Raw genomic sequence first — 27,223 nt, forward strand, 5'->3', positions numbered from 1 at the left:
AAGAACCATTTGATGAGCTGGATGATGGAGAAGAGTGAATGACAAAAGAGAAAACGATGATAAAAATGATGAATGAGGAAGAGGAAAAAGGGCGAGAGAGAAAGGAAAAATAAAAAGTAGTGTGGAAAGAAAAACAAATGTATCTGGTTTGGGGAGAGAGGAAAAGAATGAAATGAGACGATTATAGTGAAACGTAAAAGAAAGATGGAAAATCAGAAGGAAAGGGATGTAATGAATTCACAGAAAAACAGATAAAGGAGGAATAGTAGGTGAGGTGAAGGTGAAATGTGAAGGAAAACTGAGGAAAATACTCAGTAAACGGATAATGAGAAAGATTAGAGAGAAAAGTTGTGAACTTTGTCAGTGTGCATAGATAAAAAAAAAAAACAAAAAACACAGAGATCTGTGTATATAATAAATAGTGAATGAGATGTAAAGACAAAGGGCCACTGGCCAGTCAAATATGTGGTACACAATCAGCCCCCGTAACATTTTAACGTAAACGTCAGGCTAGGACTGCAACGACTTGTCGACACTATTGATGATGTTGACTATGTTAATGTGGTGGTTTAAATGGAAAATGAAGAAATTCTTCATGAAGAGACCCTGACACTTGAGAGACACTTGTTAATTGATTTTATCCTGTAGGGGGCAGTAATGCGCCCAGTAACTAAAAAGTGCCAAAATCCCAGAAGAAGATGAAGAATACTTACCAATATTCAAACTGCTCCCTACTGTGGCTTAACCACTGAATTACTGGACTGTTCATAGGATGTATAAAGATGTACACGAACCTTCTCAAAATTTGAAGCCAAAGCAAGTAGAGCTCCCCCTGGTGTCTGGGTGTCATATAGGTCATAACTCCACCTCCTCCATGTGAGTGGATGGCACTTGGCCCGTGTAATGTTTTTCTGGTAAGTTATGTTTTAGTTATTTATTTGATGCTATAGAAAGCGTGACATAATGATCACTAATAAGTTGTCATGCCAATCACTCTGTGAAAGTTAGAAAAAATTAAATAAATAAATACAGAGTATAATTGAACATTTCTTTGTCACTAGTGGAGGTAGAGCCGAGCGCAGAATTAATTAAAACTCAAGTGAGTCTGGTGGAAGTGTGGACAGGGCATCGATATTGTGGCCGTACCCTTAGGAAAATAGCACCGTTTTTTAATTTTTTTTTTTTTATAACCTATGCAAGGAAGTAGGGGTGCGTTGCACATATTTATATCTGTCTATGGTACTATTACCAGTATTTTGAAGATGTGTTGATTTTTGATTGTGTGTTTGTGTTTCCTCTCACTTACATGCATGTTGGGTTGACTGGTGATCTGAAATCAGCTGTGAATTATGAGCCAGCTCAGTGAAGTTCAGTCCTACTCAAATGTACGCTATGTATCCTAATTAATACCAGAGTATAGTTTTAAACTTTTCTAATTACATTGAATAAATCTGAGCTTTAGTTAAAACTCATATCCTATAATAATGTTCAGATCCTAATGTTATTAGGATCATATTTGAATAAAGGTTTGGATGAAATACTGCTATTTAGTGGTTGAGCCAAGGGTTTCAACTAAATCAATCTACTAATAATAATATTGCAACTCTGCAACTTTCCTTGAACCTGTTTTAACCTATACCTGCTTCCACAACAAAGTGTGTCAGGAAGAGTGAGACAGTGAAAGAGGTCAGAGAAGGACAGGAGTGAAAACATGAAGGAGAAGAGGAGGACAAAATCCTGCAGAAGGATGAAGGAAAGAGGAGGGGTTCTGAGCCAGACCTGCTCCAAATGTCATTTTTCTCAGAGCTCTCCCCGTCATTTGTCATTTCCCTCTTTTTCGCTTCCTGTCGCTTCACCAACCCCCCCCCCCCCCCCCCCCCCCCCCCCCACGCACACACCACCGCTCAAAATGTCCGTCTCTTTCTCTTTTCTCAGCTCTTTCCACCTCCTCGTCTTTCTTTCCATCTCCCACTCTCTTTCTCCTCCTGTTTTTCTTTTTCTTGTATCCTAAGCTTAAGGACGAGTCCAGAGCTTCTGCAGTGGTTCCACACACTCGTACACACTAATGGGAAACAGATTGTTGGTCCTGTGAAGTGGAAGAAGATTGATTACCTGTATCTAGTTACTGAACACACACATGCGTGTGCGTGCAGCGAGGGTGGTGGAGGGCGCACGCTGAGCCGGTGTATTGAACCATCACGGGGAAAACTAAAATAGACTGTTATGAGTCGCTGTGTCACTCATTCTACATGTGTGTGTGTGCTGATGCTAATGCTCTACAGTTCATTGCCATAAGATGCCGTTCTCGCTGCCTGGGTGTCTGCCTGCCAAAATATGATCTATAGAAGGGAGGTTCCAGTCAGGCTCTTGCCCCCAGCCCTGATCCGAGTCATTTAATACAGAGTATTTGTCTGATTTATATGTATTACTGCTTAATGCACCTGTGCTGTGTGTACGGTTTGGATAGTTTTTCACTATCGGGGCCAGTACCATGCATTAGCCCATTGAAATGAGGTAGTTTTCTATACTGGCTGGATAAGGCCAACCTGTCTTCACCAATACCTGGTTAAACAAATTAAATATAACATGCTTAATTATGTTTTCACGTCTTCTGACCTGAACCATATTAGCCATTTCCTGTCTTTAAGCCAGGCTCAGCTGTTTGTTTTCTAACTTACATGGATAAAAGGGGCTCCTCTTGCCAGCTCTTGGCAAGAAAATCAAATGTTATTAGGTGAAATATCCTAATTTCTTTGACACTTTCCTGTACACGTTTTGAAAGTTTCTTTGCAGCGTTGAAGACGAGTCTTAATGGGAATTGCTCTGACAGAAGTTTTTCCACGAGATGATTTGTACGCCTTCTCTTTGACCTCAGCTGGAAAAAAAAACAAAACTCTGAGCCATCTATTTTTCCATTTTGGTCCACTTATCCTTATAGTTGGGTCATGGTGGCAGGAGGCTAAGCATGATATATCAGACGTCCCTCTCCCTAGCAAGTCATTATAGTTCATCATGAGGAGTCCCAAGGAATTCCCAGGCTAGTTGAGATATGCCATCTCTGCAGCAAATTCTGGGTCTATCCTCCCAGCTGGCCACGTCTGGTTAACTCACAGCTTAGGACACCAGGCAGCATCATCACCAGATGCAGGAACCATCTCAGCAGACCCCTTTATATGCAAAGGAGCCACGCCTCAAGTGTGAGCTCCTCACCCTATCGCTATAAGGCTGAGCCCTGGCACTTCAGCCGCTTGTATCCGCAATACCATTCTTTCCATCACGACCAAACTTTCATGACGAATGGATGCATTTTTCTCGAAAAAATAACATCACTCCCCGAACATTATTTATTTCTTTTAAACCAAAGCTACATCTGCTACATTTGAGGAACCCAAAGCTCAATGAGTGATGAATCAACTTTTAAATGATACATTTTCATATACAGAAAGCCTGTTTAAAAAGGAGCCAATGAATGATTAAAGGGTTTAGCTTCCGAACATTAAAGGGTTGTAAATCTGTTGCTGTCTTGATCATGCCAATATATTTTTCCAAAGTTGTTTTGGTAAACATTTTTTAAATGTATTTTGGGCTGTCATTACTATTGCATATTTGTGTCCCAGATGTTTTCCGACGCTGCAAGCATTCACGCTGGCAAAGACAAATGGCCTGGATGCAGACGTTTTCAATTTTTTTTCACAAACCGTTGTGACTCACCCACAAAAACGGTCCTTTTAAACCACCTGTCAACAAACAGATCATTGCAACGTTGCTCTTTCTTGCAGTTTTTTTCTGTTCTCACACTTTTGAAGTTTCTCAGTGCACGTCTTCAACTCAGGACTTCCTTGCGGTGTAATGTTGGATAATATAAAAATATTTGGTCATTGTGCACTAAATACATTATGTTGTGGTTCTGATCCCCAATCCTGTTCTCACTTCCTCCATTGTTCAAACTAATGCCTATGTGCTTTTCACCTCCTGTATGTCTCCTCACCATGTTTCCCCCTACTCTCATTCTTCTTGTCTTACTTTTCCTCTCCAGCCTATGCTTCATTCTCCGTGCACTTTGCTTTCCTCCTATAATGTTCCCCCGTTTCCCCTGGGCTTTTGCGCAAGAGATGACGCAAGTTCCCACACTTGTGCTTCAAGCACCACAACAAATGCCTTCCCTGAAGAAAAAACGCAACAAAAGATGGAGTTAAGGTTTCTGTTCGCCAGAAAACTTGGTATTGTGTGAGAAGTGGTAAGAGTGAATAGTTAGTAGAGTGCTTATACATGTATAGTGTGTGGACAGCTGAAGACACAAATACACCTGTTGAAGAATGCAAGAGCTGAATTGAACCACTAAGTGTAATTACTTGACGTAGGCACTGACGTCTGTATCTGGAACTTTGGATGGAACAGGAATACCTTTCACTCAAAAATGAGACTCTTCACTTTGTGTTCTTGACATCTGTGGCATTTTTATATGTCTGAAGTTTCTCCTCGTTGTTCTTTAAGTATTTAGATTTCACTAAAAGTTGAAAAAAAAAAAAACAATCTTTGGTGTGAGATGTCCTTCCTCCCAAAGGAAGGTCTCCGCTTAGCATATTTGTGTGTCCACACATGCTTCCCCCAAACCTTCTATGCACAGACACAAGACTTTGCATGGAGTTTTTTTGCTTATAGTCTGATATGACTCACTGGTCTTCAATGTGAGTGCGTGTGTGGGCATTGGATCAAAGATGGCATTGTATTTTTCCACCATTACTTAACTTGTGTTCTTCCGGGTTTACCCTTGCAAACACACCAGTTTTTCTCATTATCCTTGTCATTAAGGGTTTAGATGGAGGCGCTTGAAGTCTTTGAGCTATTCATTGACGTCCCCTTTGACAGATTCGAAGCGCACAAGGTAGCCTACGTGCCGGCGACTGCCGCAAAGGAAGCGCTTAGTTACATGTTCAAAAGGACCTAAGACGGATCTGGGTGTGGATGGAAAGATTCACTCAGCTCAGGTCTGACAGGGTTTTCCCCCTGCAACAAGCTTTTCCCACAGAAATATTTTGTAGGCCATTCTGTGAATTGGTGTGGGAAAGGAGTTCAAAGAAATCACAGCTGGGTTAAAAAGTCAACGAAACCCACAGATGACACTTGATGACAGAAATGGTAGAAAACGGTTGAAAATTACATTTTCCCACAAATAATAACACAACGAACGCCTCGGCCACGTCCATAGTGAACTGTTTTCATTCTGTTTTGGATACCATTGATTTCCAACCAAAACTTCCTGTTTTTTATTATTTTTATTTTTAGAATTCCTGATCCAAAACTACCTCACAGTGTCTCGAACACATCGTTTCCCATAATATTCCACCAAATAGCAACGCAGACAAAGGATGCAGATATTACATGGCGCACCGCATTGTTCTGGGTGGGGAATCTTTCCATTTGGGCTTCATTTCCATTTCCTTCTGTATTTGCCCCACCTTCCTTTAAATGAATGTATTTCTGGTAACTTGATTGACACCATTCTAGCTGATATTTCAAGGAAGATAAATGATAAGTTGTTTGTTTTTTTTTCTCTGTAATTACGTGAGAAAGTTCAGCTCGGTTTACGGTTTGACGAGAAAAACCAAAGCTCAAACATAAAAGCCGTCCCTGTCTCCGCTTTTTTAGTGTTCACCTCTAATCTTGCGTGCTTTGTTTTCTGTTTCATTGGCTCTTCATCCTTCCTGCTCTTCCCTTCCTGTCTTGCTATTTTCCCCCTGGTGTATTCTTAGAGGCTTTGGTAAATCACTTTTATAGGTCATTTCCAAGGGTATTTTCACGGGACGAGGAGTGGCTCGAAGGCCAGTCACCTCATAACACCATCTGCAATTTTTAAGCTTTTCCCGAAATTGTCTAAAAAAAAAAACGGGAATACTGCGACCAGTTATGTGAGTTGATTAACAGTTGGCTTCTCATAAGCCTGAAAACTGTGTCTGAATTGCTTTTGTGTACTGGTATATATTTTTTAAAATTCTTTCTGTCTTTGATATGAACGTGTAGCAGATGCAACACTGGAGTGTGCAGACAGTGTATTATCAGAGTTACCAGCTAACATCTGGTTTTGGTGTCAGGCCTTCAAAATCAAAGCGCTTTCATTGTTTTCCTCTGAAGTTGAGCCAAAAGCTAAATGCAAAGACTTCCTTCTCTGTAGTGCTTGAAAGGGGTTCTGGGAAATGTAGGAAATAAATGCAAGCAACGTAGATTAGGCAAGAAAAGATTCCAAGTTGAAATGAGCTCTTTATACCTTTCTGATGTATGTTTCATGTCTCTGCTCCAGGCCCAACTACAGCGCTCGTTGGACAGCTCCGTCTCCCCGCAGCCGAGGGCCCTGATTGGTCGACGCAGCCGTAAGGAGCCGGGGGCACGGGCCAGAACGGAGATTGACGAACATGGTGGCAGCCCAGTGTCGGAACAAGACTCTGGCATTCTGGATGTGGAGGATGACGAGGAGGACGAGGATGAAGTGAGGAAAAATACAAGCACATAGCACATAAAATGAATACATGAAAGTGGAAAATTTGGTGGCATACTAATCAGTTTCATTCATCTCCAATAGGCGGTATAACCCTTGTTAAGACTTATCTCCAAGTGGTTGAAATTAAGTTTAAATAGTTCTTAAACATCCTAGTAATTTTTCCAGTTCTGACCATTGACTTCCTCTTTGATTAGTGGTATGGACAAATCTTCTTTCTGCTATCTTTTGTTTATCTCTTCCATCACGTCTTACCTTAGGTTTGTCTTGTCTCTCCTTTTGTTTCCTTTCCTTTTTTCCTCCTCCCTTAACTTTCCATTAATGTCTTTTCCTTTCCGTCTTCACAGTAAATGCCGCATTCCTTCTCTCCAGTAGTCTGAAGTCATTAGAGTTGGCCCTGTGTTCCAGGTGACATTTCTGGTGTTTGTGGTGGGTAACGTCATAGTGAATATTAGTCCCACTGCAGCACGTAGTCCACGTAAACCGGCTCAGACACCGAGACGCTTCCCACGCTCTTACATGAGCTCACTTTAAGGGAACATCATGCCGTGATTGTGTTTATACACTCGTCTGCGCTAAATTGATGCGTTGGCTCTGTAACTTTAATGAAGCATATCCGATGAAACATCTTACTCAAAGGTTTTTTGTAACGGTTTGTGAAGGAATCTGCTAGTGATCAAGAGCAGTTGCCACGTCTAGTTTTGATTAAATTTAATAGGTGGCAGCTCAGCTGTTTAAACCACTTTTTATTCATTTACTCAAGGAGGTGCAAGCGAGGCAGCAGCAGGGATGTTTCATTGTTTACACACTGGAGTTCTGCAAGCTGTTTTTAACCTGCTTAATGACTACATTACATTTGTACCATAACATGCACTTCCCTCGAAATATAACTAAACCAAAGCAGGGTGAACACAATACGTGCAAACCTGGTCTATGGGCTTAATCCTATGCAGCCTCTCCCAGCCGTCCCTGGGCGAGTTGCAGGGTACACCTCAAGAAATGCAATAAATGTTGGGCCGAAGCAGACCACCACAGCTATGAATGGAAATGCCCTTCCACATCCATTTCTTTCAGTGCTTGGAAAAGCCCTCTGCTTCCAACACACCATCTACGATCCAAGTCTCACATGAGCTGTTCATTTCCAAAAGCTGTTGTGTAACACACACATAGAATCACCGCTGACTAGCCACTGATCAGACACACGAGTAGAAAGCTCACAGAGATGGCTACGGCATGTGCTCAGCAATGTACACTTGGTAGTGAAAAACCAAGCTCAACCCTTATCACAACCCAAGCATAGCTTTACATAGAAGTGAGCATATCAGAGAGGGAGCACACTTCTGTGAAGGGAAGTGGTATTATTATGGAAGAAAAGTACAGCAAAAGGTGACTGAGTGCCTCTCCAAGTTCCAGCCTTGAGTTTTTATGATTAGCACGGAAATGTAATACGACTGTGAAAACGCCATAGGCCACTCCTCTAGGCTAGGTCCAGTACACACAACCAATATTAATGTTGCAAAACATGAGAACAGCATGGTGGTCTGTAGTTCACGTATTGTACATATACTGTAATTCTCTTACAAAGGGATCAGTAACAGTTTAAATGATGAACTTTTGGAAAGGAGTCGTTATTGCAAAGTGGACTCTAAGCATTCTATAACTGAACTCTTCAAGTCATCCCTCGCGGGATCAGAGTTCCTTTTTGTTGTTCCCACTCAAAGAAAGCAAAGTACAATGAAGTGGGAGAGAATAGAGCTGAACTTGTCACCCCCGTGCTGCCATTCTGCTTTAAGGTCCCCGTCGTCCCTTTGGCTTATTTACGTCCTGTAAACTTGACTCAACCTTCTTCACGGGAAGACCTTGGCTCAAACAAAGAACCTGGCCCTGCCGTCGTCAAGGTTACGACTGTGTTGGCGCCGACGACTGTGAAGATGCCAACCGTCGCCGTCCCTTCTCCTCACGCCATCCCTGCCCCTGCCATGTCTTTCCCATTCTTCAACTTCCCTTCCTTTACAGTCATCCCCCTGTGTCTCCTTTTCCGATTTTTTTCTTTGCTCCCTTTGTTCTTCTGTTTTCATTTTTCTCACTTTTTCACAGCATTGCTGCTTTTCCCCTCCTCTAAGCTTTCTTCCTCTTCACCATCACCATCCCTTCTTTCTCACCTATTGCGCTGTCTGCCTCTCAATCTTTGAACGACATGTACCTGCTTTCATTTGTCTTTTTTTCCTCTCTCTCTCTATCAACACACCTCACCTCTTCCTCTTTACTATCTCCATCTCTCCTCTCCTTCCACCTCTGGCTCTAAGTTTTGTTCTTATTGTTTCAGGACTCTTTGTGAATGTTTGTGTCCGGCTACTTCAAAGCTGGCATTGTGCAGCGCCTCTAGTGATTTTCACAGGAGATTTTAACATTCCGGAGGGCAAAGGGCCACATGTTTTTTTTTTTTTTTTCTTTTATTATTATTATTATTATTATTTATCTGTTTGCATCATGTCTGTGAAAATGGGTAAATTGTTCAGAGGACAGAGGACGTGGATAGTTAAGCAGGATGTGTGAATGTTCGACTAGTTTTACTGTGGACATGTTTGTGCATGTATTTCTTCCAGTGTCTTCACAATGCCCTTTGCTGTTGATCTGAGGTTGATTTAGTCTAACTGTATAGAAATATAGGCTTTGTTATATTGTTAAACAATTGAGAAAAAATAATGTATGCTGTGTTGGGTTCCCCACTCTGATGTTTAGGTCCCAGGAGCTCAGGACTTGGTGGATTTCTCTCCAGTTTACCGCTGCCTTCATATCTACACTGTGCTGGTGAGGACTTCTTCATTTTATTTCTCTCCTCTGTTTAGACAACCTGTTTGACCTGTCACAAACCACTGCCCACAGCATGCGCATAATACCAACTCAAGTAACACTGTTGTATGTTTCAAATCACGTATTGGTGTCTTTATTGACAATATACACTGTAAGAACAAAGCACCCTCAGTGTATTCTAATACTCCCTGATCCAGTACCAAACTTTAAATATTGAGTCTTGACCGATACAAATCCCAATACAATCTTGAATAAATTAAATGTCCTTCCCTGGTAACTCTGAAAGACCTTTCTTCTCTTCCTTGTATTCTCCTCCATCACCTAGATGTGTACCGTTTGATTGTATTCAGTCCAATAAATAGAGCTTTAAAAGTTGATGTAGTGTGGAGAGGGTACCTCGTACTATGGCTCCAGAAATGTTCTGGTCATAATGCTATAAACACCCTAATCCTCTGGAATATTTGTCTCCATGACGATGTGTAGAAGACATTTTTCTCTTCTTTTAAATACAACATTCAGTGTTTGTTGTTGTTTTGGTTCAGTCATTGCCCGAGTGGACTGACTGCATTCAGTTTTGTGAGTTCTTTTTTGTAGGTGGCGAATCAAGTTGGTAGTGTTGAATAATGACCTCCTCCTTCCTTCTTTCTTCTTCTTTCTCCTTCTTTCTCCTTCTGGGATTTTTGACTGCTTTCATGTTTTCCAACTGCCATTAAAACAGAAGAGCAAGTTTTGTCGCTTTAGAAATGTGGTTTGTGCCATTCCAAAAAGTCTGATCCACTCATTTTAATGATGTCAGAATTAACCCTCATACCGATCAGAACAACCATGCTTGAATTGTGAAACAGCATCAGGCAGGCTGTTTCAACATAAAATCAACTTTAGAACAGTCATGAATCCAGGATTTAGTGCAGGACTTATTTGGTTTTCAAGAATTGTGATATAGTGACAGTATATCATGTTGTGAAATGCTGTGATTTGGAACCATTGACGAAAGACGAAAGACGAAGCCTTCGACTCCAGCCTGGCTTTACTCCAACCATCGTGCTGAGAGAACCCGTGTCTCTTCTCAGTCAGAGTGAAAGCGACATGGGTGGAGGTGTTGACTGGGCCATGACTGGGTTAGATGCACATTTGGGATCTGTGTGTGTGTGTGTGTGTGTGTGCAGGCCTGTAGGGGTTGTGACCGGGGCAACAGGACCAGAGGGTCGGGTGTTTCTGTTCAGTATGTATGCATGTGTGTTTTTGTGTGTATGGGGGGCTCTCTGGCAGGGGGGACAGGAAGTGCATGAACTTTGACAGGAAGGAGAAAGTGAAACGGCACAAGGGCTGTGGAGGGTGGGAGTAAAAGAGAAATGTTGGAACTGAGGTTAGAGAAAGGGTAAAAGGGTAAAATGTGACGATGGAGAGTGCAGAGGAATAAGTGTTTGGAAGGGGGTCCAGGAAAAGAGATGAAAGTTTAATGATGAATCAAAAAGGTTTCCAAAAAGAGAAGAGGTTGAAAAGGGTTTGGACAGAAGATGGTGGGGAAGTAGGGAATGAAGGTACTTAGGTGTGTGGAATTTGTAATGCATTCACACTACAAATGGCAAAAGCCATGACTCCGTCACGGGGCAAAAAAAGGTTGAAGCCAGCTAAACCTTCATGTCATCGATCTCATCTGACACGTACAAGGGTTGGACTTCAGCTTGTCGCTACAATTTCCATTAAAAATACATTGTTGCCCTCTCGTTTATAGTGTGAGCATAACCTTGTGTTATTTTTGCATGTTGGGTAAAAACTGCTTTTGATAAACCCTCTATGACACCACCCATGAGCTTTATGAAAGTTGGTTTTGAAGCTCAGCGCTTCAGCTCAGACTTCCAGCTAATTCAAAAATAGGCTGAGAGTTGAAAGCTAGCAACCCCTGAGGGTCAGAGGGATGGAGTCGCCATCAAGGTAACATTAAAGACTACCTACCTACTTGGCATCATTTACCCCGTCCCATCCACTGCTTTTACTATACATGATCGTCTTTCAAGGAAAAGGCACAGTGCTTGCTGGGGATTCACATTGAGATGGATCTTAATACCAGTTGTGATCGCCCGTACTGTAAGCTGGCTACTTGCGATCACGTTGCCCAAGACGGAAGTTAATGCAAGGTTTGAACGGGGGCCAAAGGATAAAAAAGAATAAAGTGACAAAAGGGGAATCACGTGAGGAATTAGTCATAAGAACCGAGGAGAAACCACAGAGTGGAAAGGCCAGTGGAGGGGTAATGCAAGAAAAAGGGAGTGAATCAGCTAAAGGCCGATAAGGACCGAAGAGAGGGGGAGGAAAGGGGGGAGGTCAGAGGGAGGTTAAAGGGGCAAAAACAGGAAAGCGAGGGAGAAAACACAACAGAGAGAGCGAGCGTGATTAGAGAGGGGGGTAACAACAGGGGTGAGGGAGAGGGGAGGAGGAAAGGAGTGTGTTTCTCCTCTGGAAGGTGTTGAAAGGATTGACCTCACCTCTTAGGTCAGCCCCGAACCGCTGCTCATTTTTGTTGGTGAGTTCATTGGACTCGGCCTTCTTGTCGTGTGCTGTCCATTGGACCATTGTTCACGTTTGAGTTTGAACTTTTTCTTCAGACACCAGGTCACACAATGAAGCTGTTTTCCCCATTAAAGCAGCAGCATCACAGCCGTTTAAATGACAGGCCATTGGGCAAGAGAAGTGAATTTGCCATTAAAGAAAGAAAGAAAGCCAGGAGGTCCAGCGCAGTACTGGTGGAGGGGGTTTCTTCTGGAAAATCATAAACACACACAGTCTGATTGTTAAATGTGCAGAATGACTTGTACTCACACAGGCGCTCACTTGTAACTGTTTAATTTATTTTTCTAAGCAAACCTGGATGAGGAATCTTGCAATCAAGACCTCCACTTTCTACTCCTCCTCCTCTCTTTCTCTTTTCCATGTTTAAAGTCCATGTTTTTCCACCCGTCCTGGTGCAGCATCAGGCCCGAACAATACTCCTTTGTTACACTTGCACAAGTACTGCACGTTGAGAGTTGCGATCGATGTCAACACAGGCCCGACGCCCAACACGCTGAGAGGAGAGCAGCAGCTAGTCCATCACTCTTCTCGGAGTGGGAGCTCAGAGCACCAGAACAGGACGTCTGGGACAAAACAGCTGATCTGTGATCACTGGATTCACTTGTGTGACTTCAACTTTGATGGATTTGTGAGCCGTTACCTTAGCCGCTAAACCTGAAATAATAGCTGGAGAAGCAGCATAAACACTGAGGCATAACGTTACAGGAGAAGTGAATAACGTTGAGCGTCTTGTGATTCAATGTTCTGCTGGGAAACTTTAAGGGAAACATCTATGATGACATTCCTCATCATAGATGTTACTTAGACATGTAGCACCCATCTAGACCAGACCAGGTACCCTCACCCCATAGCAATGACACTCCTTGATGGAAGTAGCCATCCCCAGCAGGATGCAGCCTGACACAGACACACACAAAAAACATTAACAAAAGGTGTGGCCTCTAAATTCCCTAGATCCCAAACTGAACAAGTGTCTGTGGGGTGATCCACAGAGGCCCCTCCACTCAACTCATAGGACCCAAAGGCCCGACTAACAACATTCTGTTTCTAGACGCCACAGGACACCCTCAGAAGACCCGTGTTCATTCTCTGATGAGTCTGTTAGGAGGCACAAGGGAGACCTACACAATATTAGGAAGGTGGTCATGATGTTATTCCAGATAGGTGTACATTGGCTGTTCATCAGGTCTTAAGTACTAGGTGAAGCCTAGTCAGCTGTGCTGAGTCTTTCTGTGTTCTTCAACAAATGGTAACTGGGACTTTCTTGAAACACTGCAATACAGAAAAGACAGACATCTGAGTGGATGATTTCTAGGATGTTGAAGGACAGAGCATTTCTGTAGTTCCTGTAGAGGTGGATATCAGGCTGCAGCATACCTACAGCGTAAAGGTGAAGCTTGACCATAAACATGGCTTTATTCTGGTTCTCTAGTCTACTAGTAGTTACAGGCTGTACATATATGTTTGATTCCCTCCGTCTTTCACCCTTTTACTGTAATTCCACTTGGTTTGTATCGCTCTGCGTATCGCCTCATCTTCTGCCTCTTGCGTTTTATGCTGCATTGCGAAGCGCACGCATAATCTGAGCCTTGTATTTCACCTTTGCGCTCTCACTCAGGGAGAGTTAACGCTGCACAATAAGGAGTTCACGGCCGTTTGATTCCGCTCGTTTGCTGAATGCACATTGTTCAACTGATGGTCGAACTGGGAATTAAAGAAAGAGTTTTGTCAAAGCTCAACATCAAACTAAACGCAGGCGCAAATCTCCATCTAGATCTTGACCAGTGAGATTCGTGTTTCAACCATCCAATGTATTGTTTGTTTTGTAACTCTGTGGTATGTTTTCAATGCACATTGTTTATCCAAGGGTGTAAATGAAAGACAGAACTGTGCTTCAAAAATACTACGTCACTCTAGATTATTATTTTAATTATGTGACATCTTCATGTCTCCACATTATTTTGGTTGATTGTTTTCATGCACAGCTTACAAAGATGCTCTGACAGAAGCATCATAAAGACACAAATGTGTTTGCAAAGAAGTTTGTGAGGTAGAAAAAGTGTAAATATACAAAGTCCCTTTGAATCATTTCTGGTCTTGGACTACACTACGTTTGGAGCAATTTATCCCCAGATTCACTACTTCTGACAGTTGATTGGGAAATCTAGGACATCTATCAAAACCAAGTACACAAACTTGACAAGTTTGTTCCTGAAGTATGGACTTGGGAGGATGCATGGGAAGTCTGCGGTGTACTTGATGGCATCTGCGAAATGCATTCTGTGATATCAACTCCTGGTGCATCCTCTGTAAAACAGGCAAAGCAAGAACACATCTGCGTGTCGGAACTGTAGTTGGTGGGATGTGTACTTTGAACTGGGACAGTAGTTGGGCAGCAAGTGACGAGGCTAGTCTGGACCTTGCTTTCTGTTGTTTAAAGCATTGGCATTGGATGAGTATGGTAACATTTTAATTCCGTAATGGGGCTTGTTTTAACCATTACAGAGAAAAATATACCCCTACACAGGACTAAGAGCCGTTTTGTTGTTCAGATGACGTGTACGACTACATCACTGTTACTGCTTTTACCCTACTTCTCTCCGTCACCGCATTGGTTCGGCACATCTTTGCCAGAGCATAATCAGTTCCTAACACACAGACTTCAGACCAACTCTCTGTTACAAAACAAAATGACCTTAAGTTTACTCCACGTGGAACACAAATGCTCAGAAAGAATGGATTTATTCCAACCTGAGCAAAACCAGCAGATCAAGTCTTTCCATTGTTATTAGGAGTCAGGAGGTAACAATTTCTTATTGAACAGATTACCAAAGATTTACACTTCCTTCCCTCTCTGTTTTAGAGAACTGCTTCTGAACAGACCAGTCTGTTCTGACTGTGGCAGTTACCTGAAGGACTAGTAGCAGCTGTACACATTAAAGGAAATTATTTCTGTGAATCAATGGTGTGTTTATGATCCTGTGTCTTACCTGGTATGATGCCAGGTAGCGGTCACCACACAGATTTAAATGAACAGTCATGTCAGCTGTGTGGATATGCATGGTGGTCTGGTCAGTCAGTCAGTCAGTCAGCAAGGGCCCACGTTATCTGCCGTGTCCTGGGCATTTATCTCTGACCTCACCACTGGCTGTGGGCTCTGGTTTGGGACCATGGTCGGGCCACAACTCCCAAATATACAACAAAGAGAGAGATAAGAGGGAGAGAGCTTCTGCGTAATGGAAGGAAGAGATATGATGCAGTCAGGTTTAGAAAGCCGATTGTGTGTTTCTGTGTGGTTTTAGTTTTGATGTCTGACTGGTGACGCCAACCACAATTCGAACAGCGACCAGTTTTAGCCCTCAGGGACACATTCACTATCTCCTTCAGACTCACACATACACCAACGTGACCTTCCCCAACCCTCAGTGGGTCTAACCTCTGGATTTATGCTTCAAACAGCCTGAAACAGTTGGTTTACAGGCACAATTACGCAATTGAAGAAAAAAAACAAAAACTTTCCATTGCACTTTTATGATATATCTGAAAAATCACCTTATGGGAACGTGCTGTAGCGATATTTGAGTTTTTTTTTTTTTTTTTTTAAATGTGCTTGTTTTCATTACAATTTTTTTATTGGGATATTTGGGTTTTCGCGCATTTTTAGGGGCAATTTAACTTTTTTAACTTTTTAACTTTTTTTTTTTTTTCATTTGGTGATCATTTTAGCTGTGTGACAGCCTGTTGCTTGAATTTCTGCAGGTTATCCAGTGTCTTTTAGTCTCACATGTCATTTATACTCTCATGATGCATTTTGACCCCTCTGGACATCTTTGTGGCAAAAATGTACACGCATCACAATTTCAAGAGTTTTAACCCTTTATATGCCGGTCTGAAGATACAAAGCTTTAAATGTTTTTTTACAAAAAAAAGACAAAAACTGAATTATTTTCCATTAAATAAGCAGCAGGTGGATGGGTTTGGTGGTAATTCGAGTCTTGGATACGTCAAAGATTAACAATAATTGCAGGAAACAAAGGCTTTATGTGATATGTGATGTACATGTATGTATTTTAGAGAAACAGATTTTTAGCAAGCAATCCCCAGCTGACTTGCTGACGCTGCCATCCTGACAGTGAGTGGACAGCAAAGAATGGACAAGTCTGGACTCCACTCCTGTTCAATCCAGAGGGCAACATCTCTGTGGAGAGAGAGAGCTGGTGCCTTCAGAGGCCCCTACAAATTGAGACAGTACGTCTTCAGCAAGCCAGCGAAGTACCGGCTAAAAATAAGTTCCTCTAAAATACACACATGTACATCACATATAGCCTTTGTTTCCAGGTCATATGTTCTGTTGTGTCACAGTTTGCACAATAAATGTTCGCATTGATGAATCAGATGTTGATTTAAAAGCTGTTTCACCATAAAAGGTGGTATTTAAAAAAAAAAAAAAAAAAAAGAGTCCAGAGGGAGTATCAGACACTACATTAAAAAAAAAAAAAAAAAACACCAATGCAATCAAATCAATTTTATTGCTGATCTTTGACATATCCAAGACTCTAATTCACCTACTGTTCATTATATGGAAAATAATTCAGTTTTTGGCATTTTTTGTAAAAAGGTTCAAACTTCTGAAGTTGTGATTCATTGAAAAAAAGCTGCACATGTACATTTTTGCCAGAGGATGCAACATTTTCAATCTGACACTACATAAAAAATAATGATGCAATCAAATCAATTTTATTGCTAATCCTTGATATATCCAAGAGTCTAATTACCACCAAAGCCCCATCATCCTACTGTTTATTTTATGAAAAATAATTCATTTTTTGTCTCTTTTTGTAAAAAAAAAAAAAACAAAACAAAAAAACATTTGCATTTAAAGGGTTAAAATCCTGAAAACTCTTAAAATGTTGGTAGTTTTGAGCAGGTCTGAAGTTGTTTAAGTGATTCATGAAAAAAAGTAGAAAAAAATATTGAAGTACGAGGATTTTAGGAAGTTTTTTTATGCGTGTGCATTTTTTAGCCATGAACGTGTCCAGAGGGTAGTAAATTTGAGGAGGCCATAAAGGTTAAACACATACCACCCACCTAGACCGGACAAGGTACCCTCACCCCATTGCAATGACACTCCTTGATGGCAGCAGCCATCCCCAGCAGGATGCAGCCTGACACAGACAAGCACACAAAAATGCTTTAGGAACAACCCAAAAAATTAAGAACAGCACAAGGTGTTGACCTGGCCTCCAAATTAACAAGCAGAAAGTCCAGACTCATATTCTGAGAGAGCTTAGTCTGGTTACATCAGGCTATGTTTTTACAGCACTTCAACTGGATTAAATTGATTTCCAAGTACCACTGTAATAGTCTGTCCCATTCATCTGTCCATCCATCCATGCTTACCTCCAGTTTGTCTTTTAGGGTTTGCGTGATGTGTTTGAGAACTACTACAGAAAGCAGAGGAGGAAACAGGCTCGCCTCGTGCTGCAGCCTCACTCTAACATGGTATGACCCTGCACTGTCAGTCTCTGTTTGCATATGTCCACACTCCTAACCACACTATAATACCCTTCTCCTGCACACACATTCTCCTCCATGTCACTCACAATCACGCACCTTAATCTATGATAACACTGGGAATCTTGACTTGATGTATCTAAATATTTTATATGAGCAGATATGTTTAGATATTTAGCTGTAGTTTTTCTATGTATATGCATGTTGGTTTTCCTGATTATTAGATTTTGAATAGGGAGCTGTATGTTAACACCAGGTAAGTTTTTTTTTTTTAGTCATTGATTATTTGTAACTTTGTATTTGTCTTCTGATGTTGGACTTTTTGTCCCTTTCTCTCGTTTTGCCCCCAAATTCCCTCCACTTTGCACCTACTCTTATTTATTTATTTCCAGCATGAAACTCTGGAGGGATACCGGCGATACTTCAATCAGATTGTTGGGTAAGTCCATCCAAAAGTCTCGTCCTTGGTTGTGGTATGGATAAACAAAGACGACTGTTGTAGGAAGCAACTCTTCTGTAAAAGAGCTCCATTAGCTGGGAGGTTAGGATGCTAGGAAGAGCTACTATTAGCTGGGAAGTTAGAAACCAAGGAAGAGAGCTGCTATTAGGCTAGAAACTATGAAGCTGGGAAGATGAAAAGGGATACTTTTAGCTGGGAGGATAGGATGGTAGGAGTATCTACTATTAGCTGAGAGGCTAGGAAGAGGAATCTATTCGCTGGGAGGTTAGTATGCTTGGAAAGAGCTACTATTAGCTGGAAGACTGGGAAGCTATATTGGCATAGCCTCCGCTTGGTCCGCTGATCTGTTGATCTACACTTCATTCGTTTTAGATCATCATGTTGTGAAGATATTTCTGTATTTGAATGTCCAGATGATGAGGAACAAGATGTTAAACAAGGCGTCTCTTCTCTATGCACTTTCATTCTTTTGTTTTACTTTACTTTTGTCACTCCCATGTTTCTTCTCATGCACTGGCTCCCTATACTGATCAGCCAATCACAGTGATCGACTTTCTCTGCCTCTCTCCCTCCCTCTCATAAATCATTGCGGCGACAATGTCAACATTACACATTTAAGTGGACTGGAACACTGTGAAGTAAACAGTGGACAGCACGGTGCATCCCATACTGCTTCTGCTCATCCTGTCACTTTCAGTTGTTTTTTTTTTTAACGCTTTCAGTTGTTGATGGCCTGCCAAATGGACTGATCAAATCCCAGCTCTTTAAAAAGGCTGGTGATATTTGAATAAATCACTGTGTCCTGCACAGTGCCTGATATCTGCTGCCGAATATCCTCTTCTCCTCGGACGCAGAGCAGCTCGCAGATCTCACAGTCTTGCTAGTGCTCTGCAATGATCAATAAAAAAGTGTTCCACACATGAATTCCTTGATTGGTGAGATTTCCCGAACATGATGTAGGGCTAATTCACTATGTGCTTCCATTAACAGTCGTGTAACAACACATTTGATTTGTTTGATTGAAAACATGGACAAAAATCTCTGTCCTTCAGAGATCAGTTTCAGGAGACCAACAGAAAGGCTGATCTTATGGAGTAGACCAAAGCTTTGCTCTGTTTTTGAGCTCCACGCAGCTCAAAAACAGAGCAGGTACATCAACGTCGTAGTGTAAATTAGCAACTCAACTTGGGATGCCTGTTCACACTGAATCAGAGCAGAACCAAGCCTATAAAATCACGGGTCTAAATGCCAGATCGGGTGTGAAAGGGGCTCTAGATAGTCTTGAGATACCTAGAACCAAGAGCCTGAATCTCCCAGGGCAAGCACTGCAGTACTGGGTGCAGGCGACAAGGAATAACTCCACTTAGCAGGAAGAAACCTTGAGCAGAACCCAGCTCATACGACGGCGGAAATCTGCTTGAGGCAGCCAAGTAGAGACAGAAAAAGGAGCAGGACAAACATACAGCTGTCATATACATGTGCACATTTAACATCTAATCAAGATAGAAATGAGTACAAGATATAGCTGATCTACCTTTAACTTTTTTAGTGACTTTACTCAGTGACAGTAGTAGTTTTAAAACTACAAAGTGAGGTTTAAATGAAGGTGAAGAATAAACAGAAGGTGAAAAAGACAACAAAATTGAAAAAGAAAAAGACAAAGACAAAAGTTGAAGAAAGTCAAGGTGAAAATGAAGAAGACAAAGAAGGTGAAGAAGTCAAAGAAAGTGTAGTAGATGAAGAAGATGAATAAGTAGTTGAAAGTGGTGAAGAAAAAGGTAAATGATAAGGTGACAAAGATAAAGAAGACAAAAGGGAAAGGTGAGGAGCACAAAGGAAAAGGTGAAGGGAAAATGAAGTTGAAGAAAGTAAAGATGAATGTGAAGATGCAGGTAAAAGAAGGCCAAGAATGTGACGGAGAACAAAGATTAAAATGAAGGTGAACAGCAACCAGAAGGTGGTTGAAGAAGAAAAAGAACAAGAAGTTGAAGATAAAGCATAGTGAAATTTCTTTTACATGTCCCAGCTTTGTTAGAAACCTGGGGTCGGAGCCATGATGTGGCCCTCCAGGAGCAGAAAGTGAGAGTCTTGCTCAAGAGTCCGTTGAAAGCAGCTTGCCGGTGTTGGGGCTTGAACCTCAAATCTACGTTCCCAAATAGCCTTCTCATTCATATTCTCTTTTAATTTACATATGTAAATATTTCAATCGAGTTTCTGCTAAATGCCTCACAGAATAGCTAATGGAGGCTCTTGAGGTACTCTGAGGGCTGAGGGTTAATGTGCTTCTCTGCGGCAGAACACAGACGAAAGGACGACTAGTTGGATAAAGAATGAGTGGAAGAATGGATGATTGGATGGCAGAGAAAAAGCAATAGATGAGAGACATGAGATGGCACGTTCCAACCCTTCAGATGGGAGTAACAGAGCTCACAACGTCTTGGTGTGAGTGTGTGCTAGTGTCCAGCCTCGGACGTGTTTATAGAAGCGTCTGCTTCAGGCAAAGACAGACAGAAGGAATAACAGCAATAAGCCAACCACCATCACACACACTCTATCAATCGTCACCAGTGTGTGTGTGTGTGTGTGTGTGTGTGTGTGTGTGTGTGTGTGTGTGTGTGTGTGTGTGTGTGTGTGTGTGTGTGTGTGTGTGTGTGTGTGTGAGTGTGAGTGTGAGAGAGAGAGAGAGTGGATGCAATGGAGAGAATTGGATGGACTGATGAATGAGAGGAAAGTTAAAATCAGGGGAGGGGTGAGTGTGGGGAGAAAGGAAAGAAAAAGGCCAGAGAAGGAGAGATGAAAAGATGTCAAATGGTCAGCAGTCAGTGGGAAGAAATGAAATGAGGTGGCTCTAAATGGTGAATGTTTGCTTTCACTCAAAGTTTCTCTGCCTCACTCCGTCTTCAGCCAAGTTCCACAGAAGAACTACAATAGGTGGATGGACAGATAAATGGCTGAAGATATGGGTGAAAGGATGATGTGCAGGTCTAGGGATAGATGAGGCATTGTAGGACATGTTAAGGTCTTCACAAGCACAAATGATGTCTTTTAAATCATTTGAAATCAAAAAGGAAAAGCAATGATGTCTACAGATGTCTATACTACTCATCTGTGGTCCTGGTCTCTTCAACCTGCCCAGTCTTCATGGCTTTTGTGATCGTTTCCCAACTGAATGCATAATTATATAACCTTCTTATGACACCTTTATCTTGACTTAATTCACGTTTTCACCTTCTTTTACCTGTCTTCACATGCCTTCTTTACTTTCTCCTTCAACTTCATTTTTATTTTATTCTGAATCTGTCTTTATTTTCCTTTTTCACCTCCACATTTTTCTTTGTCCTCCACCTTCTTCTTCACCGTCTTTGTCTTCTTCATTTTGTTTTCTTCTTGTTTATCACCTTCAACTACCTTTTCATTTTCTTCGTCTGCTTCACCTTCTTTATCTTCTTCATTATATTTTCTATCTTCTTTTCCTGCTCCTTTACTTTCTTCTTTAACCTTGTCTTTGTTATTCTGTTTTTGTCCCCTTCTTCCTTACCTTCTCTTTTTACTGTCTGCACCTTTTTTCTCTTCTTCAACATCTTTCTTTTCCTCACCTTCTACTGTTTTACCTTCTCCCTTTTCGCTTTCTTCTCAATCTTGTCCTGCTTTTTTCAACTTTTTGTTCCTCATATTTGTCACACCTTGTCTTTTACTTTCTTCTTCCCCTCCACCCAGTTTATTTTTCTTTCTTTGTCTTGAGATATACATAATAAAGCACATTCACACATAAGACGGGAAAAGTTACTCTCCTTTCCCTGTGGTCAGTCAAATACGGAAATTGTACTTTGACTGCAGCACAGGAGGCGGACAAAATAAAAAGTAAAAAAAATAATAAAGTTAAATCTATTGGGAAGCAAGTCTCAACATATTTATTCCCTTCAGTAATGACAAAGAGAAAACTAATCATTCACAGCCGGGCCACAGGCTCGTTGTGGTCTGGCAAGTCTCAGTGGGCATTGGTGAGAGTGAGATGTGTTGTCAGTGGACATAAACCAAAGTCACTTTGCAGGCCATTTGATCCATTTCACACAGTCATCATTTCAAGAAAACATCACAACATACGATTGAAGAGTGCAGCACGTTTTTTTGCTCCTGACTTGATGAATGCAATGTTTGCTTGACTGTCACTGCAGAATGGTGACAGAAAAGCTGTCAGAATTTGACCTGTCCAAGGATTTAAGATGGATTGATGGATTTAAAAAATCTGTTGGAGTAATGTTAACCACACAAATGCAAAGTTATATTTTATTTTACATTAGTGATGGTTTAAAATGGTTTTCAAATGACAAGTTTGGCATCTGTCCATGCGCCCCACTGTTCTCTTGGTTTTTGTGTTTCGTGTCTGAATAATTTCATCTTAAGTTCCACAATCTTGATCAAGTGTTAATAACAAGTTCCTCTGTGGAGTTGAAGATTTTCTAGTTTCTAGAGGTAGGAAGTCATGTCATCATATGTTTGGGTTGGATTGTAGCTGCTGCCAATTTGATTTTAGCAGATATTTATTTCTTTGGTTGATTCGTGCATTTCTCATGAGGCTTTCCACAATGTATTTGTTTAACAAATTGAGTTAGACATGATGGACAATCTTTCAGGTACCATGTGTGTCAATTAGTTCAGTTAATTTCAGACATGTAAAATGCAACCAAAATAATCATACAGGAATGGATACAGTAGACATAAGTAACACAAAATAAAAAACAGAAACAGAAAATGCTATATTCTACATACCCAAAAAAGAGTGGGAGGAAGTGTAGACTTTGCAGGTGTCTGGATAACGGTGCCTATGACCCCTGTTTTATCGGTAAGTCTGGCACTACTATTTAGTCCCCTGTCGGTTGTTTTTAAGCTTTTTCAGCATTTTAAGAGAGCGGTCACCCTGATATGCTGTTCAGATCACAAACAGCCAATCATATTCTCATCTAAACATTCAAATGCACAAATATTTCCACAACAATGATAAAGTGTGGAACAACTCATCAGTAGGACACAAAGAGACCAGCTGTGTACGATGTGTTTTTTCCCCCCACATTTTTAGTGACAGGTACAGACAAATTCTGTCTGCTGGTATGAAGCATTATTACCTTTCATGAACAGTCGGTCTTCGTTGCCAGTAGTTTTTTGAGGTTGGTTTGGTGCGACCAGTTCTCTAAACATGGATTTAAAGCTGGGAGTCTTTCACTCGAAAGACTGGAAAAGGCTGTTTTGACGTTTTAAAGTACTGTATATAATTTACCAACATGTCTTGCTGTCTTAACCTTTGTGATTCCCTCCGTCCAGCTTCTTTGTTGTCGAGGATCACGTCCTTCACACCACACAGGGTTTGGTCAACAGAGCGTACGTAGAGGAGCTCTGGGAGTTGGCGCTGTCCAAAATAGTTGCCGCCCTCAGGACGCACTCTGTAAGATGAATCACGCTCTATAAACACAGAAAATACATGTTGCTACAAAAGCATTAAATAAACAGACACTGAAGCGCTCCCCTTTTTTCTCAGTCGTACTGTGATGACCCTGACCTGGTGCTGGATCTGAAGAACCTCATTGTCCTTTTTGCTGATACGCTGCAGGTATGTGTGTGGTCACTCACAACTGATCTTCCACTTTGAATAAAGGAAAGCCCTTTTCATCCCTCAGTAACAGGCTGAATGAAATGTATTTATTTTACTGAAAGAAAAGGAATACTTTTTGTACTCTGTACTTTTTGTTCAGTTATCTTGGCACATGTCTGGTAAGACATTGGACCGCAGAGGCACATGAATCTTGTTCAAAGTATGTTTTGTAGTTCTAAAAAATGGATGGCTGCCATTCTCTAAAGAAAGGCTTTCTTTTTTTTTTTCATTGGACCAAAAGTTCATCATCCAACGTCAGTTTTCTCTCCATATATTTATTTTTTCCGCTCTCTATATGAAGGAAGCTGGATGAATTGAGTGTGATGGATGAGAGGATGAAGGGGAGATAGAGAGGATGTGGGTGAAAACCGGATGGGAGAAACATTCAGAGAAAGGCGAGACAGAGTGAAGAAGTGGAAGTGATGAATGGATTGTGCAATGCCCGGAATTCGTTAATATGAGGAGATGAAGTGCGGCTGTATGGCTGAATTCACTCTTGTTCTTTGTTTCTTCTCATCCTCTATATTTTTCACTAACCTACTTTTAATCTCTTCTTCTGCTCTGTCCTCTACATTGGCTGACTTTAATCTTTTGACAAATGTATGGGTTTTTATATTTTTTCCTAGCCATTTAGAATAAGACATTCTATTATCCTGCTTTCATTACAATTAAATTTAACAGAAAAAGAATCTTGGCCTTACCATCCAATAAAATTGGGTGCATAACACATGTGAATGACCAAGTATAGACAAAGGGCATTATACAATTTATTTTGGTGAAATAAATGATGCATAGGTGTCACTTGAAGCAACAGTTTGTTCGTTACATTAATTTAAAACCAGCAAAAGGCAGGCACTTTCAAAAACCATAATTGGAAGCTGGTTGGATGAGTCAATCAAAGGCTAAACACAAGCTGCAGTCCAAGTTTATTAAAAGCTAGCAACATGTAATTAGGATGTTGATAAAACAGAAAAATAAAAATAAATAAAAAGTTTACTGTCTTTGTATAAGATGTAAGTAGTAAAAGATGTACATCATTCTTTGTGAACAGTGGTTTCATCCTGTTGGCATGCATTGTACTATGACAGCATAAAACCTAGGAATCTAATTGGTCGGACCACTTTTGATCGGCCAGCTAGCCAACTGCCGGCTAGACACTTAGCTTGTTGGCAAGCAGTTATTGCCATTATTGTAAAGGAAATATTTCTCAACTCAACTTTATTTATAGAGGACTTTAAAAACAGCCACAGCTGAAACACAGAGTGGTGACAGAAAAGCTGTCAGATGGGCAGTACATAGGTAGAATAACGACATAAGATATAAAGCAAACGATTAAAAACACTAAACACTAAATCAATAAAAGCAATAAAAACAGTAGGAGATGGAGAGAATTGAATTGAAATTAGACGTGTTAGGGAGGACTGGTAGACCCCAGAATCCACCTGAGATGTGCAGGCATGGATTACTGTCTCAAAGCGCTGGTGTACAAGAAAAAGGCTTCACTTCAGCCAGCTGCCTTAGGTGAAAAAGGTTAGATTTAACCACTGCACCGTTTTGGCAATACAGTTTAAAATCACTGTCCAGCTGTGTATAAAATCACTGTTGTGTTTGAATGGAGACTTCTTGCTCGTGTAACAATTTTCCCTCATCACATGTAAAACCTGGAATGCTGTGTATAAAAGGTGCATAACATACCTTGAGATCACCAGGATAGCAAACCGTCAGTGCCATTAACTACGTAGACAGTGTGTCCTGTTGTTACAATATACTGTAATCACACCTGAAACCTAGAATCTGGTTGGTTGAACAAATTGGCAAGACGGGTTAGAAAACTGTCAGTTGGGCTAGCTATGTACTTGTTTTGAAGGCCATCAATTATTGCCGTCTTTGTAATGAAATCGACTACCTTTGGATCAGCAGACTTATTTGCTGCAGATCTAGTTAGAATATTGAAGCACAACTATTGCCATATTTCAGGAGGGCTTCTCTACAAAAGGAGCACATTGTTTTTGAACAGTCACTCTGCCATTACTATCATCACACCTAAAACCTAGGATGCTGATTGATCCAACCACTTTAGAGCAGCCGACTAGCAAACCGTCAGTACCGCTCTCTATACTGTTAGCCTGTCAGTGGACAATTATTGCCATCTCTGTGATGAAAATGTGCATATAGGAGGTGCACACCAGTGATCAATAGAAAACTGCCAAAGTGTCAGTGCAGCTTGCTTGTATTTAACATGTCAACCGTTGATTTTCGCCATCTTTGCAATGAAAACGTTCTCATAAGAGAGGCACATCATTGTCATTTTTAAGCAGTCATTCTTGCTGTCAATATGCTGCCATCACATCCAAAACATGGCTCTATGATTGGTTTAATCGCTGTAGATGTGCACATAGCTTTAAGCCTGGCAGGATAGTGTTCATGCGAATCCAGCTGCCTCGTAGTTCAAAGAGAAGACCTGCACTTGTCCAGTATCCTATTTTTCGCACTCACATGCAGCTGCTCATTGAGTCACCTTATATTTCTCTTTTTCAGGGTTATGGTTTCCCAGTGTCACAACTGTTCGACATGTTGCTGGAGATGAGGGAGCAGTACGGAGAAATCCTGCTGAAGAGATGGAACATCACCTTCAGGTAGTGATTGATAAGAGATCACAGCCTTTTGCTGTTTGAATGGTTTCATGACATTCTAATCCTGAGGTCATGAGGGCGCACAGAGTTTGTGGGATCACAACGTTCACGCTTACGATGTTTGTGGGAAACATCTTCGTCCTGGTTTTAAACTTTTACGACCAGCCAGAGAGAGGAAGTGTTTAAAAACAACGTCCAGAACATTCTCTACTATTCAGGATGGGTAGTACCCTTACAAGATTGTGTGTGTGTGCGTGTGTGTGTGTTTGGACTTAACATGCCATTGTTTCACCATCGCTTTTGTCCAATGACACCAGTGGGACTTGCAGCAGTGAGAACAGACAAACAAACACACACTCCCTCTCTCCTTCCTCGCGCTCTCTTTCGTTTTTGCACTCACACAAACACACACTGGGAAAGCCACAGGAATGTTGTGTTGTATTGTTGGGGAGAGCGCGCTCTCCGGTTCACGGCCTCTCCATGGAACGTTGGAACGTCCGAACTCTGCAGCGCCAAAAAGAAGTGGGGGGTGTTGAAAGAAGGGAGGGTAGTAAGAAAACCTCAAGCGTTAGAATGCCCCCAGTGGGATAGTTGTGTATACTGTAAATTTGTGTGTGTGAATGAGGAAATGGAGTCATGGCATCTCGGCCACTCCTGTTGACCTCCTTCCTGCTGAGACTAGAAGATGGGAAATTATTCATTTATTTGTTGCTGTTGCTTCTTTGTCCTCTCCAGACAGGTGTTGGACCAGGACAACTTCAGTCCAATCCCAGTCTCAACAGAGCAGGAGTACAGACACTATACTTCCCAGTTTCCTCTGCAAGACCCTGAACTGGATAAGGTAGAGGGTACTTGCTGTGTAACAGTCCACACCTATGAACTGCTGTGCTCAAAAAAAAAAAAAAATTGAATAACATTTTATTTAATCACTTTTTTTTCTCTCTTCCTCTAGCTTCCTTTCCCCAAGAAGCTTCCCTTCTCTGAGTTTGTCCCAAAAGTGTATTGCCAGCTGAAGGAATTTATCTACGCTTGCCTGAAATACTCAGAAGACCTGCATCTCAGGTACATGTAAAGCTCAATTTATAGTGCCT

General features: G+C 41.3%; 1 protein-coding gene across 5 annotated transcripts in view; it reads left to right on the top strand.

Annotated features, from left to right (window-relative positions):
* exoc6b (exocyst complex component 6B) overlaps positions 1-27,223 on the top strand; it is a 107,768-nt gene that overhangs the window by 23,562 nt on the left and 56,983 nt on the right. For 4 of the 5 annotated variants that reach the window (XM_047592200.1, XM_047592209.1, XM_047592218.1 and 1 more), the window contains exons 7-15: positions 6,299-6,484; positions 9,236-9,304; positions 17,297-17,380; positions 17,785-17,831; positions 23,172-23,292; positions 23,386-23,457; positions 26,038-26,135; positions 26,868-26,973; positions 27,085-27,194. In XM_047592200.1, the coding sequence (XP_047448156.1) occupies positions 6,299-6,484; positions 9,236-9,304; positions 17,297-17,380; positions 17,785-17,831; positions 23,172-23,292; positions 23,386-23,457; positions 26,038-26,135; positions 26,868-26,973; positions 27,085-27,194 (893 nt within the window). The remainder of the gene's footprint in view (positions 1-6,298; positions 6,485-9,235; positions 9,305-17,296; positions 17,381-17,784; positions 17,832-23,171; positions 23,293-23,385; positions 23,458-26,037; positions 26,136-26,867; positions 26,974-27,084; positions 27,195-27,223) is intronic. The other variant, XM_047592234.1, reaches the window with a different exon arrangement.

Source organism: Mugil cephalus, chromosome 1 (genome assembly GCF_022458985.1).
Source record: "Mugil cephalus isolate CIBA_MC_2020 chromosome 1, CIBA_Mcephalus_1.1, whole genome shotgun sequence".
In the NCBI taxonomy this organism is placed as follows: Eukaryota; Metazoa; Chordata; class Actinopteri; order Mugiliformes; family Mugilidae; genus Mugil; species Mugil cephalus.